Source organism: Pipistrellus kuhlii, unplaced genomic scaffold (assembly GCF_014108245.1).
Source record: "Pipistrellus kuhlii isolate mPipKuh1 unplaced genomic scaffold, mPipKuh1.p scaffold_m20_p_19, whole genome shotgun sequence".
Lineage (NCBI taxonomy): Eukaryota > Metazoa > Chordata > Mammalia > Chiroptera > Vespertilionidae > Pipistrellus > Pipistrellus kuhlii.
In genome coordinates this window covers 10,421,591-10,438,806 of record NW_023425504.1, presented here as the reverse complement: position 1 = coordinate 10,438,806, position 17,216 = coordinate 10,421,591, and the positions used below count along the sequence as shown (strand labels likewise).

The 17,216-nt window shown below is 38.1% G+C and overlaps 1 protein-coding gene across 1 annotated transcript; it reads right to left on the bottom strand.

Annotated features, from left to right (window-relative positions):
* Positions 1–6,639: 6,639 nt before the first annotated feature.
* Positions 6,640–7,521, bottom strand: LOC118722210 (ferritin light chain-like). The gene is given in 2 exon segments (XM_036443582.2): positions 6,640–6,861; positions 6,864–7,521. Coding segments are annotated over 2 exon segments (705 nt in total). The 5' UTR covers positions 7,465–7,521; the 3' UTR covers positions 6,640–6,757.
* Between the last annotated feature and the right edge of the window lie 9,695 nt (positions 7,522–17,216).

Below are 17,216 nucleotides of genomic sequence, written 5' to 3'. Positions count from 1 at the left end.
ACCCTAGACCTATCTGACTCTAGATCCCATTCTTGATACACTATCAAATTCTTCATTTCTGGACATGCATATCTTTCCCATCTTACCTCCTTCCAGTTCCCTTTATACACTCTCTATGCTGCTGCCAGTGGGTCTTCCTTTTTCAGACTTTTTGAACATTCTGTTTACAATGAAACTGTGGCCTCTCCCTCTTTTGAAGCCCTGGAGTGCATAGTTTAAATTATGTTGTAGTAGATAGTAAGCACCTTTAAGGCAACCCCTCTGTCCTACTGTGGCACGATAGTAAGAACTAGGAAAATCCCTAGACAAGTGAAATGGGGAAACTGAGACAAAAAAAAAAAAACGACAACAAAGAAAATTAAACAAGGCCAAATACTTCCGGCAATTTACAGCCAGCTTGTGAATTGCAAGACCTTATCTTCCATAACCAAGGACACTTGAGAGCAAATGTTTTGCAACCTCTTCCCAAATGAGAAAATACAAAGCTTAAATCACCCTGGCCTGGGAAAATAGAGAACAAAGACTCAATTAATGCCATTTGTGCCAGCTAAACCCAAGGACAGATTAACTTGGGAAACAAATACCAAAACCCCCATCAAAGCCAGACAGACCTAAGATAAAAGTAAAACACACCAAAGAATAAGCAAAAACTCCCCTATACACTTATTTTCAGGGCATCAACATATTAAAATGCTCCTGGAAAACTGATACATATTCTACTGAAACCCTCCCCTCAGATTCACTCCTTCGGGGGTGGGGGGGGGGGGGAAGAAAGATACAAAGTTCTCAACGGGACAAAGACTCAAGGTGGGCTCACTCTAAGCACTCCCTTGCCCCTTCAGGGTCATGAACTTTTTATTTTTAAGGTTCCCCACAAGACTTGCAACCAGGGAGCAGTGGATAGTTTGACCTAGGCTCACCCCGTTTTTCTCTGACTTGCCAGTGAGCTAAAGTAGCCCCTCCTTGGCTCACTTCTATCACTGTGACCTTTACTTCCCAGTGAGCTAGCAGCAGCCCCGCCTGGGCTTCTTTCCTATAACATTTCTAGGGAGCCAAAGCAGAGCACCGCCTAGACTTTCCCCTGTTGTGTCTTTTACCCTAATTCCTTCCTTTGTTTCATTGACCCCAGCATTGATAAACACACTCTCAAATCCATCTGGACTCCTGTTGTAAAATCTTTCCTACAGGAAGTCAAAGACCCACACACTAGAGGCCGGCCTGAGGCAGAACTGCCTGGGCCGGTCCCTGTCTGGTAACTACGTACTTATATTTGTATCATTCCTGGTAACCAGCCCAGAGATGGAGAGATAGTAATTAAGTAATGTTTTGCTGGTTTGCGGGATGAATTTGTCAAGGCAGACAAGGGAAACAGGAAAATTATCTCATAAAATGAAAACGAAAGGATTTGACAAAAAATTAATAAAAAACATTTAAGTAACTATATTAAAACTCCTCCTCACATTATTTTAGGCATCCGTATCTTATTTATACCCCAAACATAATTTATTATAATTTTACTTTTCTGATTTTAATTGAAATGAACACATCAATGATTTTTCAAAATCTTCTGGGGGAAAATAACACCCTTAAAAACACATAACACCTTACAGATAAATCATTGGTGAATATGTTCTCCCATTCAATGTATTCCCTTTTCATTTTATTGAAGGTTTCCTTTTCTGTGCAAAACTTTTTTTGTTTGATGTACTCCAATTTATTTATTTATTTTTCTTTTGTTTCCCTTGCCTGAGGTAATATATCAGAAAAAATATTGCTATGGAAAATAGCTGAATTTTACTGTCTATATTGTCTTCTAGAATTTTTATTGTTTCACAATTTACACTAAGTCTTTAATCCATTTTGAGTTTAATATAGTGTATGGTGTAAGAAAGGAGTCTAATTTCATATTTTTTTGCAAATATCTATCCAATTTTCCCAGCACCATTTATTGAATAGACTGTCTATTAAGTTTTTGCCTCTTTTATCAAATATTGAATATAGAGGCATTGGTTTATATTGGGGTTCTATTCTGTTCTATTCATCTATGTTTATTTTTATGCCACTGAAATGCTGTTTTGATTACTATGGTCTTCTCATATAGTTTGATATCAGGTAGTGTGATTTCCCCCAATATTGTTCTTTTTTCTCAAGATTGCTGTGACTATTTGGGGTCTTTTGTGGTTCCATATATATTTTTGTTTTTTATTTATTTATTTTTAAATATATTTTATTGATTTTTTGCATAGAGGAAGAGAGAGAGATAGAGAGCTAGAAACGTCGATGAGAGAGAAATATCGACCAGCTGCCTCCTGCACACCCCCCACCGGGGATGTGCCCGAAACAATGTATATGCCCTGACCGGAATCGAACCCGGGACCTTTCAGTCCGCAGACCGACGCTCTACCACAGAGCCTAACCGGCTTCGGCCCATATATATAATATTTTTGAATATTTGTTCTAGTTCTGTGAAATATGCTATTGGCATCTTGGTAAGAATTGCATTGAATCTATAGATTGTTTTTGGTAGTATGGGCATTTTAATGATGTTTGTCCTTCTTACCCATAAACCCGGTATATACTTTCATTTATTTGTATCTTCTTCAACTTCTTTCTTCAGTGTCTTATAATTTTCTAAGTACTAGTACAGGTCTTTTATCTCCTTGTTTAAATTTATTCCTAGGTATTTTATTTTTTAATAGACTGTAAATGGGATTATTTTCTTAGTTTTCCTATCTGATAGTTCATTGTTGGTGTATAAAAATGCAATTGATTTCTGGAGATCTGTCTTGTATCCTGCTTCTTTACTGAATTCATTAACCAGTTCTAGTAGGGTTTTTTTTTTTTTGTTTGGTTTGTTTTGTGTGTGTGTGTGTGTGTGTGTGTGTGTGTGTAAAACTTTTTGTTCTCTATATAGAGTATCATGTCATCTGCAAATAATGATAGTTATTCTTTTTCCTTTCCAATTTAGATGCCTTTTATTTCTTCTTCACATCTGATTGCTATGGCTAGGACATCCAAAACTATGTTGAATAAGAGTGGTGAAAGCAGACATCCTGTCTTGTTCCTGACCTTAAGAGAAATGCTTGTAGGTTTTGCCCATTAAGTATGATGTTGTTTGTGGGTTTGTCATATATGGTCATTATTACATTGAGGTATGTTCCCTCTATGCCCATTTTGATGAGAGTTTTTTTCATAAATGGGTACTGGATTTTATCAAGAGTTTTTTCTACATATATTGATATGATCATGTGTTTTTTATCCTCAGTTTGTTTATTTGGTGTATAACATTTTATTGATTTGTGTATACTGTACCAAACTTTATCCTCCAGAATAAAGCCCACTTGATCACAGTATCTTTTTAATGTATTGCTGGATCTGGTTTGCTAATATTATTCTGAGGATTTTAGCATGAATGGTCATGACAAATATTCGCCTATAATTTCCTTTCTTTGTAGTGTCTTTATCTGGTTTTGAAATTGGGATATTGCTGGCCTCATAAAATGAGCTTGGAAGTCTTCCATCCTCATGAAATTTTTAGAATTGTTTGAGAAGGCGAGGTGCTATTTCTTTGAGTGTTTAGTAAAATCCATCTGTTAAGCCATCCAGTCCAAGACTTTTGTTTTTGGGAGTTTTTATTATTATTACTATTACTATTATTCTTGCTGCTTCAATTTCACTGGTTGGTACCTGTCTAATTAGATTCTCTGATTTTTCCTAATTCAGTTTTGGAAGATTGTATATTTCTAGGAATTTATGCATTTCTTCCAGATTGCCCAATTTGTTGCCATATAGTTATTTGTACTATTGTATTTTCTTATAATCCTTTGTTTTTCTGTGGTGTCAGATGTTGCTTCTCCTCTTTCATTTTTGATTCTATGTTTTTGAGTCCTCTCTCTTTTTTTCTTTGATGAATATGTTTAAAGGTTTGTCAATCTTGTTTATCTTTCTAAAGAACTAGTTCTTAACCTGTTAACTGGGGAGTTCCCTTTTTAATTATGCAACCTGTAATGGGCGCGTACTCTTTCACTAGGACGTGTCAGTACGTCACGTCCAGAGGACGTAATTTCATATTATTATTATTATTATTTTTATTTATACTTAATTAAAATAAATGAAATATATATTTTTTCATTTATTTATATATAAAGCACAAAGCAAAATACAAAATTACAAACAAATAGAAAAGAATACCAACAAAAAAATGGAAACATCGAATTAAAAAATTATAAATTTTACAAACAATTATAAAGATTACAAAAAATATATACCGTCCCTCACAGGGCGCAACGTATATTTCAAGGACGTATACATACGTCCTACCCGTTCCCGATATTGTTTACGTTTGACGTATTTATAGGTCCCTCTCGGTTAAAAGGTTAATATCATTGAGTTACTGTTTTGTTAGTTTCTATTACATTTATGTCTGTTCTGATCTCTATTACTTCCTTTCTTCTACTCACATGCAGCTTTGTTTATTGTTTGTTTTTAAACTTATTTAAGTGTAAAGTTAGTTTATTTGAGATTTTTTTGTTTCTTGAGATAGGCCTGTAATGCTTTGAATTTTCTTCTTAGGACTGCTTTCACAGTGTCCCATATATTTTGGTTTGTTGTGTTTTTATTTTCATTTGTTTCAGATTATATATTATTTATCTTTCTTGATCTCATTGTTAACACATTCTTTGTTTAGTAATATGCTATTTAGCCTCCATGTGTTTGTATGTTTTTTGGGTTCTTTCTTCTTTTGATTGATTTCTATTTTCATGTCATTATGGCCAGAAAAGATTCTTGATAGGATTTCAATCTTCTTAAATTTAGGGGTTTTGAGCCCTGACATATGGCTTATTCTAGAAAATGTTCCATGTACACTTGAAAATAATTTATATTCTGTTGCTTTTGGGGTGAAATTCTCTGAAGATATCAATTAAATCAATTTGATCTAGTGTGTCATTTAAGGGCACAGTTTTCTTGTTGATTTTCTGTCTTTAAGATATATTCATTGATGTCAATGGGGTGTTAAAATCCCCTACTATAATTGTGTTACTATCCATCTCTCCCTTTATGTCCATCAGTATTTGCTTTACATAATTAATTGCTTTTATGTTTGGTGCATAAATGTTTACAAGGTTTATATCCTCTTGTAAGATTGTTCCCTTTATCATTATGCACTGTCCTTCTTTGTCTTTTACTATAGCCTTTATTTTAAAGACTAATTTTTCAGATGTAGGTAATGCTACCTCAGCTTTTTTCATTTCCATTTACATCAAATATCTTTTTCCATCCTTTTACTTTTAGTCTGTGTGTATCTTTTGTTTTGAATTGGGTCTCTTGTAGACAGCATATATATGGGTCTTGTTGTGTGTTTTGTTGTTGTTGTTGTTGTTGTTTTGTGTGTTTTTTTTTAATCAATTCAGCTAGGTACCTTTTTACTTTTAACTGAAACATTTAATCCATTGGCATTTAAAGTGATTATTGATAGGTATGTATTTATTCTTTTAACTATATTTTGTTGTCGATTTTTTTCTTCTTCTCCTTCTTAAAGCAGGCCCTTTAACATACCTAGTAATACTTGTTTGGTGGTAACAAACTCCTTTAGCTTTTTCTTGTCTAGGGAGTCCTTTATGTCTCCTCAATTTTAAATTCTTACTTTGCTGATTAAAGTAGTTGTGGTTGTAGGCCATTGCTTTTCATCACTTTGAATTATTTCATGGCAATTTCCTGTGGCCTGAAATGTTTCTTTTGATAAATTAGCTGAGAATCTTATGGGAACACCCTTGTAGGTAACTCTCTTTCTCTTACTGTTTTTAAGATTTTCTCTGTCTTTAACCGTTATCATTTTAATTATGATGTTTCTTGGTATGAGCCTCTTTGGGTTCATCTTGTTTGAGACTCTGTGCACTTCCTCAACTACTGTGTATTTTTCCTTCACTAGGTTAGAGAAGCTTTTGGTCATTATTTCTTCAAGGTGGGTCTCAATCTCTTGCTCTTTCTCTTTTCATTTTGGTGCGCTTGTGATGTGAATGTTGTTATGCTTCATGTTGTCCCAAAGGTGCCTTAAACTATCCTCATTTTTAAAAAATATTTTTTATTGATTTCAAAGAGAGGAAGGGAGAAGTAGAGAGAGATAGAAACATCAATGCGGAGAGAGAATCATTGGTCAGCTTCCCCTTGCATGCCCCCTACTGGGGTTCAAGTCTGCAACCGAGGCATATACACCTACCCTGAACTAAACTGTGACCTCCCGGCCCATAAGTTGACACTCAACCACTGAGCCACCCAACTGGGCTATCTTCATTGTTTAAATTCTTTTTTCTTTTTGCTGCTCTGTTTGGGTGTTCTTTTCTACCTTGTCTTCCAAATTATTCAATTTTTTACTTTTTCTAATCTGTTTATTCCTTTCAATATATTCTTCAGTTCAGATATTGTATTCTTCAGTTCTAACTAGTAAATTTTCATGGTTTCTATGTCCTTTTTCATGCTATTGAGCATCCTTATAACCATTATTTTAAATTCTAGATCTAATAAATTATTTGCCTCCATTTAATTTAGCTCTTTATCAGGATATTTCTTTAATTGGGGGCCTGTTTATATATATATATATATATATATATATATATATATATATATATATATATATTGCTTCAAAAAGCTTTATTGTTTCATTTGGTCCAATGCATGGTAGAGGGCTCCAGGGTAGTTAAAAAAATGGCTAGTGATTTTGGGAAGAAGCTCAGGTAAAAGCCAGAGACACCAGGGGGATTCAGAGGGACCTCTGAAAGGACTCTGGGCTCCAAAAGCTCCTAGTCGTGCTGAGGGTGAGCCTGTCAAAAAGATATTTGCCCAGTCCAGCCTGGGGGTGGCCAACCTGTAGATGTTAGTCAGGTGGTTGCCCACCTTCTTGATCAGTTTCACCTCCTCATCCAGAAAGTGGTTTTCCAGGGAATCGCAGAGGTGAGGGTCTGCACAAGCAGAAGCCAGGGGATGCAACTCCAAAAGGGCCTGGTTCAGGTTCTTCTCCAAGGCCAGGGTGGATTCTATGGTGTGCTGAGTTTTGCTCCAGTCAACCTGGGAAGGTTTCTGCATATCCTGGAATAGAATGCAACCACCATGCTTGTTTTGCAACTTTAAGAGATGCTCAGCACCATCACGCTTCTTCTCCACCAACTCACAGGAGAAGTGGCCCAAACCCCCCAGAGCCACATCATCATGGTTGAAATAGTAGCCCAGAGAGAGGTAGGTGCAGGAGGCCTGCAGATGCAGGTTGGCCAGGTGATTGACGGCAGCCTCCACTTTGGTGGGATATTTCTGACGAATTTGGGACCCCATGGTTGTTGGGCAATAAGGAGTTAAGGTAGAAAAAAATGATGTGTTGGCTGGTCCCAGAGTTGGTTCTGAAGGTGATGACTGGATGAGACGCAGGAGAGTGGCTAGAGGCTGGAAGAAGGGGCGTCCCCAGGTCTGTTCCATCCAAACACTGTTGAAGCAAGAGATAGATCCAGAACCTCCACGTGTGCCCCAGTCTCCACATTTTAGCTGCCTCTTTGTGATTGTTTCTATGTATTACATAGATCTACTATAACTCCCAGCTTCATGGTGTGGCTTTATGTAGTAACTATTCTGTGGGTCCAGTAGTACAGTCTCTTTGATCACCTGAGCTGGGTGCTCCAGGAATGTCCTTGTATTAGTTATGTGATCCCTCCTGTTGTAATTGAGTCTTGATTGCTATTGGCCTGTATGTGTGTGGTATTGACCTTCATGCTGTCAGACTTTGGCTCATGGCCTGCAAGCTGCTTTGCAGGTGCTAACCACACAAAGCAGAATTTGCCTCAGCAGGGTCTGGTGCCTGTCAAGATCTCCCTTTGGATATGCCACTCAAGGAGCTAATTGGATCCTGCTCTGATGTTATCTGAAGCTGGCCACTTGATATGTTGGTTATGGGCCTCTTGGAAAAGACTCTGATGCAGGTCAATATCAGATGCTGCCTGTGACTAGCCCTTGGTAACTTGTTTGGAGCTACAAGCAACCCACAGACTATGGCTGCCTCTGCTGGGCCTAGGTACACACAGGAAGGACTGAGCTGCACACCAAGGCTGGCTTGTACTAGTAACAAGCTTGGAGTCAAGTCAACAAATGTCGTAAGGTATCCCAAGATCTGCCTCCACCTGCCTGTTAGGCTCATTCCCAGAAAGTAACTCTAGTGGTACTTGAGTTGCATGAGATAGGTTCACAGCGAGTCACTAGGTAGGGGCAAGTGGTGTTCACCAGTTTAATACAGGTTCAAACTTGATTGCAGTGCCACCAGCTGGATGCTTGCATACATTTATGTTAGGACAGTCTCAGAGAGTTAAGGTGAGACTAGCAGAGTATATCAAGCCCAAACAGACCAATATTTGGCCCTATATTTATAGGGCTCTGCTCCAGTTAAATGTGCAAGGAGAAAATGGTCCCTGTCCTAGAGGAACAAAACTCAGTCTGTCCCATATTCTGCCAAAAGGAGCCTGATCTTAGCAGGGTAGGGTTGCCAGGTATGAGAAAGATGAGGCTAGTGGATCTCATGTGAGGACAGATGCTGCTCAGGCTTTGGGGAAGTTGGGTGTTTGTGGCCTCTCCTCCAGAGCCTCAGAGCTCAATTTGTTCCGAATTTTGTTCCAACCTCAGCAGGGCGAAGCCACTAGGAGTCTGAAGGGTGGGGTATTTGAGGCTCACAGGTGGGTTTTCCTAAAGCCTGGAGAGTGATTCTAATTGGTCTCCCTGAAGGGGGAATTTTCAGTCAGATTTATGGGAAATTGGGGAAATGGCCCCATCCCAAAGGCACAAAACTCAGTAACTGACACCTCCTTAGTCTGCTCAGACTTCTACATGGAATAAGTATTCCAGAGGGTGGAGCTCTTACTTTCCCACTGGCTGATGCCACAGGAAAGGGAGTGCCCCACCCAAGAAAGATGGCATCTGCAGTATGAGAGAATGACTCAGTGCAGGGATCCATTTGACTGTCCCTTCCACTTTCACCCCAGACAACTGTAGTCTGCTTTTCCCTCCCTCTGCCAAAGTAAGTGGCTATGAATGAAAATTTGTTTATTGGCCTTTCAAAAAGGCACCTGTTTCTCTAGCAAACTTCTGTCTCTCCCACTGATTTTCACAACCAGATTATTTTGTGGTTGCTTTCTCCTGGATCTGGGCTGGGATGCCCAGCTGGGGATTGAGACTCCATGCTTCTCAGGGGAAATTAACTGCAGGTGAGATACCCTACCAGATTAACAGATGCCACCCCTGAGATTGAGGCCAGCCTTTTTCATATCTCTACCATTTCTATCAGTCTCAATGTGGCTTCTTCTATAAATCTTTAGTTATAACACTGCTCTTGAGGTAGTCTTCAGTTTGTTATTCAGGGTGATTGTTCTATAATTTGGTTGTCATTCTATTTTGGTCCTGGGAAGAGGTGAATATATTTTCCACTTACTGTGCTGCCATCTTGGATTCCTAGATAAAAATGTAGTTGCAATTTTATACACCAACAATGAATTATCAACAAGGGAAACTAAAAAAAAATCCATTTACAATCACATAAAACATACTTGGGAATAAATTTAACAAAGGAAGTAAAAAACCTGTACTCAGAAAATTATGACACTGAAGAAAGAAAGTGGAGATACAAATAAATGGAAGTATATACCATGCCTATGAATAATTAACATCATTAAAATCTCCATAATTAAAACTACCAAAGCAATATATATATTCAATATAATTCCTATGAAAATACTAATGGTGTAGAGATTGAAGATGGCCGCTGATGGGAAGGGAGGCTGCAAGATAGTGTGTGAGTAAGAGAATGAAAGGATAGTGTGTGGACATATAGGGAGTGTCTATTTGTGAGTGAGGGACAGCTATATTCCAAGGGACTGTTGAGGACTGCCGGACCGGACAGCTTCAACTGCTGCTGAAATTTCTCCTGGACTGACCATATATGCCCCAGAGACCATGCCATCTTGAAGGGGAGAGTGGCTGTGATCAGAAGCCTAGACTTACCTTCAGTCAGGAAGAATCAGATACCTTAAGGAACCCTACAACCTCAACGCCCAGGGACCAGCTGGGAACCCATAAACACTGGGTCTCAATCAGCACAAATATGTGGACTCAGACAAGCTCTGTATCTTCTTACAGAAAGGTCAGATTTCACCCATAGAAAGGTGAGGTCTGCTATCCAGGCTGAAGGGAGAAACATGCACAGTGGGACCTAAAGGTTCAGAGGAAGTCTGTGCCCCCACAAAATCCATGAACATTGGGGCCAGTGTAGTCCACGAATGTGGAAGGGGGTCCACAGGGCTGCTGATAGAAAGGGAACTCTAAAAATCAACCCATGGCTGGGCTGGGCACAAAAAGGCAGCCTGAAGCTTTACCAGTAAACTGGCTGCACTGTGCAAGGGGAAAAAGACATGCACAGAAACAAGAGCCTAGTCGCACACAATGCCAGGGCAAAAAAGTCGTGAGTTCGCACACTTACTCTGGCTCTTTTTTTCTCTTTAAATCCTTGCTTTTTATTACTAAGCCCAGTACTTTACTAAGCCCAGTACATAGGAGCACCCAATTAAAAACATTCTCAGAGACTGCAGAGGAAAGTTGTTTTTGTGGAACCTAGGGATCAGAGCTGGGAGAAACAATCAGAAAACCAGCTCTGGGGGAGTCCATACTCACAAACCAGTAGTAACTACAGCAGTGAAAACAAGCTCTAAATACTGGATAGATAGGACTTACAGCCCCAGATGTCAATACAGAAACATTGCCACCCAGGGGTTGAATCACAAACTAACTTATGTAAATACAACCACAGGCAGGCTGAGTAACAAAGAAATACTATCTGCTTGAAAACAAGATTGTGGCTTACAACACAGAGGAGCTGTGGAACATAGGGAACTTCAATACTGATAGGAAACAGGAGTGCCAAACAGAACAGTACATTTTTATTTTTTATCTAGTAGTAACTTTTTTCTCACTTGATTTTACCTTTTTAATTGTTATATTTTTATTTTTAATCAGTGTTATTGCTACTACTATTTTACCTTTTTTAAAAAAGTTTCATTTTATGTTCTCTTTATTTTATTTTATTTTGGGATTAGTGTTCTACATTTTATTTTCATTTTTCCTTTAGCATCATTTTACTCTATCTCAACTTTACCTTTATGCCAACACTCTCTTCCTCACATTCCCCCTTTTGTTGTCCTGTTTCTCTTACCCTATTCCTGCTTTAAATTTCCCTATTCATTCTTTTAACCCCCTGTTAAAAATTCATCTTACTTATATTTCTAATTTCTACTCCCCTGCTCCAAGTCCATGTACACTTCTCTCTTCCCTTTCTTCACTATCCAAATTTTGTCCTCTCTTCCCTTTTTTTTATTTGTCTTCTGTTTTGTTTTGTTTTGTTTTGTTTTGTTTTGCCTTTCTTTCTCTCTGTCCTATTGTAGGGGGCGTGCAGGAGGCAGCTGATCAATGTTTCTCTCTAATCGATGTTTCTAGCTCTCTATCTCTCTCCCTTCCTCTCTGTAAAAGATCAATAAAGTATATATTTTTTTAAAAAAGAATAAGTTTAAAAACAAAAACAAATAATCTAATTAAAAACAGGCAAAGTACCTGAATAGACCCTTCTCCAAAGTGAACATACAGATGACCTACAGTCATATGAAAAGATGCTCAATATCACTAATCTTCAGAGAAATGCAAGTTAAAACCACAATGAGATGTCATTTTACACCTGGAAGAATGCATATTATCAATAAATCAAACAAGCAACTAGTGTTGGCCAGGATGTGGAGAAAAGGGAACCCTCAAAGGGATTACAGATTGATGCAGACACTGTGGAAAACAGTATGGAGAGTACTCAAATTAATTAAAAATGGAACTTCCTTATGATCCAGGCATTCCACTTATGGGTATATATCTGAAGAAACCCAAATCACAATTTGAAAAAATATATATATACCCCTATGTTCATTGCAGCATTATTTACCATAGTTGAGATATGGAAGCAACCCAATTGCCCATCAATAGATGTGAAAATAAAAAAAAAGTGCTGATTCATATATACAATGCTATAGTCATAATAAAGAATAAAATATTATAATTTGTCACAGCATAGATGGACCTAGGGGTATTGTGCTAAGTAAAATACATCAGTCAATCAGAGAAAAACAAATACCATATGATTTTATTTATAAGTAGAATTTAAAAAACAAACAATTCAAACAAGACTCATAGATACAGAGAACTGACTGATAATTGCCAATGGGTAGGGGATGGATTGTGAGACGGAGTGAAAAAGGTAAGGAGATTAAGAAATACACATTGTTAGTTAAAAACAGTCATTGGTTTGTAAAGTATAGCATAGGAAATATAGTCAACAGTATTGTAATAACTATGAGTGATGCCAGGTTGGTACTAGAAATATCAGGGAGAATATTTTGTGAAGTGTATTATTGTCAGATCACAGTACTGCACACCTGAAACTAATACAAAATAATAAAAAATAATTACTGTAAACAGTAATTTAAAGTAAATGAATAAAAGAAACATAATATAAGGAATTACATATATTATTACAATTATTCAGGATTTGCTTAAAGAAATAGACTGGAAAGAAATAAACTATTCATTTGACAAATTCTGTGTATACAAGATGCAGAGATAAGCATTTTACACCTCATTGGATTCTCACACTGACCTTATATAATCCCTATTGTCCAGATATATAAAATAAAGCTGTGATATTGTTATTTATAAGAATTATATAGTTGTTCTTTCTGTTTCCGGCATCAAGCTCCTAAAAACCATTGGAATTTCGGAAGTGATAAGAATGATAGAAGTATCTTTGTTGTATTAATTAGATTATTTTTTTTTTTACCTCCACCAGTGGATGGAGTTTATTGCCTGGAGAATCATCCATGTGATAGGGGTTGGAACTTTCAATCCAACTTCCCTCACCTCTGGGGAGGGGAAAGGGGTTGGAAGTCAAATCATTTGCCAATGATCAAAGATTTAATCAATCATACCTCTTAAATAAAGCTTTCATAAATACCTAAAAGGACCAGGTTTGGAGAGCTTCTGGGCTGCTGAAAAGTAGAGATTTGTGGAGCGTGACACACTCAGGGAAGTCATGAAAGTTCTGCACTCCTACCCCATACCCTGCCCTATGCATTTCTTTCATTTGGCTGTTCCTGAATTACATTAATTTATAATATAATAAAAGCATAATATGCTAATTAGACCAGACATCCTTTTGGATGACCTTCTGGACAAAGCTAAGCTGCGAGGGAAGATAGGGTCTTGGAGGGAAGTTCAGGTTCCGGATACCAGGGGGAAGCTGGTGTCAGCAGCCAGGGGAAGGAAAGCCTACTCTTGCATGAATTTCAAGCATTGGGGCTCTAGTTTTATAATAAACTGATAATTTAATAAGTAAAATGTTTCTTGAGTTCTGTGGACTTATCTAGCAAATTAATAAAATCCAAAGAGGGAATCATGGGAACCTCCTTTATATATCTGATCATTCAAAAGCACAGGTGACAACCTGGTCTCTTGATTAGAATTTGAAGTGAGGGGTGGGAATGGAAGACTTGATGGACTAAGTAAGCCCTTAACCTGTGGGATCTAATGCTATCTCTGGATAGTGTCAGAATTGAGTTGAATTGCTGGTTACCCAGCTGGTGCTGGAGAATTGAGTGGTATGAGGGGAATCCCAACCCCCACAAACACACTTTGGAAACTGGAATAAGAACACATTTAGAAAGTGAGAAAGGTTAATTAACACAACTAATAAGCTGGGCATCTAAACACGTTCAGTCTGACTTCAGAGCTTAAGCCCCTTTTTTATGTTCTTCTCCCAAATTATGACAGCAATTATGCCAGGGTAATAGGATACCCCATGTCGTTTTTCTTTGCTTTCTTTTTCAAATTTTCCTCATTATCATTATATTTACTTTCATAATTTGACAAATTCCTTCCTTAATTAAAACCAAAATCAAGATTGCCAAGTATAATTTCAAACCAGGAATGAAAGCTTTTTAACAATTCTCAAAAGGAAAAACAACAAAATCATCCTCAGAGAAAATTGACGTTAGTAGCTTTTAGGAAATAAGAAAAAGAGGTACTAAAAGAATTAAGAAAAGTCTTGTTTTGGGCAAGTTCCTCACTCCTCTAAATCAGATGGCCTACAGGAATAGGACAGAAGATGAGGGGTCGATTTGTGCTTGCAGAAACTTTAGTCACTGAATCCATGAAGAGGGAGAAGAGCCAATAGTGCTCATTTACATGGTAAAATTTAAAGATCATCAATATAGCAATTTGATTTCTAAGAACAAGCTCTAAAATCAGACAGATCTTGTACTGGCTGGTTTGCTCAATGGTTAGAGTTTTGGCCTGTGGACTGAATGGTTGCAGGTTCAATTTCAGTCAAGAGCAAATACCTCAGTTGCAGGTCGGGTGCTTGTGAGAGGCAACCTGATGTCTCTCTCACATTGATGTTTCTTTTTGTCTCTGCCTTTCCTTTCCACTCTTTAAAAACCAATGGAAAAAATATCCTCAGGTGAGGATTAAAAACAACAAAATCTGGGCCCTTCTGGTGTGGCTCAGTGGTTGAATGTCGACCCATGAACCAGGAGGCTATGGTTCCATTCCTGTCAGGGCACATACCTGGTTTGGGACTCGATCCTCAATATGGGGCGTGCAGGAGGCAGCAGATTGATAATTCTCTCTCATCATTGAGGTTTTTATCCTCTCCCTCTCTCTTTCTCTCTCTGAAATCAATAAAAACAGCCGAGACCGGTTTGGCTCAATGGATAGAGCGTCGGCTTGGGGACTGAGGGGCCCGGGTTCGATTCTGGTCAAGGGCGTGTACCTTGGTTGCGGGCATATCCCCAGTAGGGGGTGTGTGCTAGAGGCAGCTGATCGATGACTCTCTCTCATCGATGTTTCTGACTCTCTATCTCTCTCCCTTCCTCTCTGTACAAAATCAATAAAATATATTTTAAAAAAATAAATAAAAATAAAAACATATTAACAACAAAAAAGAGAGAAATACTTCTACTTGAGGTTAGTGTGAACATGTAGAGGTAGAATATAAGAATAAAATTGACACCTTTTAGTTAGAGTGGGAGGATTTCAAATTTTCTCTCCATCTCTTTATATATTTTTTGAAAAATAAAAGAAGGCCTTTATCCATAGGAGAGGTGCATACCCAAAGTGTGAAATCCTACAAGAGAGCATGAATAATAAATGGGTGGGCTTTTGTGTCTTTTCTCAGCTGAGGGTCATCAAACACCAGGCCATTAATTAAGTTTCTGGTTAAGGCAGACTCTAAGATTCAACCTCTAGCAGTTATGGGTTGGAGGTCCTTGGACAAAACATTTAATATATGTGCCCCATTTTCTTACCTTTGAAATGAGGATAATAACAGTGCCTATTTCATCATGTGAGTATTACAGGAGTTAATAAGATCTCAAGTGCCTAACATGGCGCCCAGAATTGTTACTGAAGTACACCAATGAGCAAAAAGCAATTTTGTTTAGTTTGACAAATAGAAAACATTTCATTTGGCTGCTTTAAGAATTAAGAGTTGAAGCTATAAATACTATTTTAAAGTGATTAAAAGTCTTCCTTTTATTTTATATTATGGACCTAATAGGGGTAGGCTATAAAAAGAGAGGGAGATAAAACACAGGGGATGAGAAGAGATGACAAATTGAAAGGTATGGAATTGAGAGAAGAATAGGAGACTGGGACAGGGCCAGAAGCAGAGTGGATCATACCAGTCCAAGGGGGGAACCAGAGCTGGGAGGAGAGGGAAACAGGCAAGGGGCTGCAGGATGAGCAGGTAGTAGGTGTATAGCTTACCATCACCTGCTATTCTCCTGAACTTGGGCCTTCAGAGGAAGTTGCCAACCACTTTTTAAAATGCATTACTTTTTTTGGCTCTTGGAAGCAACTTTTTTGATTTTTTTTTTTTAAACTCATAGTTTCTTTCTGAAGTAAAATTATTTTTTTTCATGAACAGCTGAGGATTTTTATACCTGCACACAAGGGATGACCTTCGGGTTTAGACATGTGCTTTGGAAGGAAAAAAAAATTGGTCAGCAAATTAACCGTCTCCATCTGGAAGTCCTTCTTGGCCATGGGAGCTGTCAGAATGACTCAGATCTGTTTTGGAGACTGCCTCATATAAATGAGTTCAGAAAGTGACACTTAGAGCAGTATGGCCTCTTGGTTTTTCTGTCCCTGGGAACAAAGGCAGAGGTAAGCTCCACAGGTCAGAGGTGCCTCCCCTCTGCCACTGAGCCTCAAGCCAGAACACTTCAAAGCAACTTGTCACCCAGGGATATGAAGGAGTTGGATGTTTAGTGATTTATGCCTTCCACCTGTTTGAGGTTTGAATCTATGGTTGGGTAGGGCTATGGGTGTGGTGAGCTTGAATGGGCTGGGGGTTAGGGAGTGCTAATATCCCTAGGTTTGTTGAGCTGGTCCAGAAGTAGCCAGAATTTTGGGTTTTCATGAATCTCTTCCCAAATATACAACACTAGGGCTGATGATCTAGTTCAGGGGCCAACAAACTTTTCATGTAAAGGGCCAGCTAGTAAGTTTGAGGGCCTTAGAGGCTCTTTCACAATTAATTGGATCCACTATTGTGGTACAAAAGTATCATGGATAATATGTAAATGAATGAGTATGACTGTATTCCAGTAAAACTTCATTTGTGGACACTGACATTTTAACTATATATTTTCATGTGTCACAAAATAGTATTCTTTTTTATTTTTTCCAAACATTTAGAAAAGCAAAACCCATTCTTAGCTCACAAAACAAGTGTACAAATACAGGTAGTTAGCCAGATATGACCTATGGGTCATAGTTTGCTGACCCTAAGTCCACCTACAGTACTAAACACACACATACACACACACACACACACACACACACACACACACACACCTGGGTTTAGAAAGGAGCTGAAGCACAGTAGAGAGTAATGTTCTTGAGATCCCACACCCCACTCCAATGTGAGGAAACATTTTCTCTAGAACTATTTCACTGTGAAAAAGAGGTGCTCTCCAACCTCTCACCAGATAACCTGAATTCTTCATTGCATGACTGTCAGATAACTAAAGGGTTAACAAATTGCTATGGAAAGAAATATCACTGTTGCCATATATATATATATATATATATATATATATATA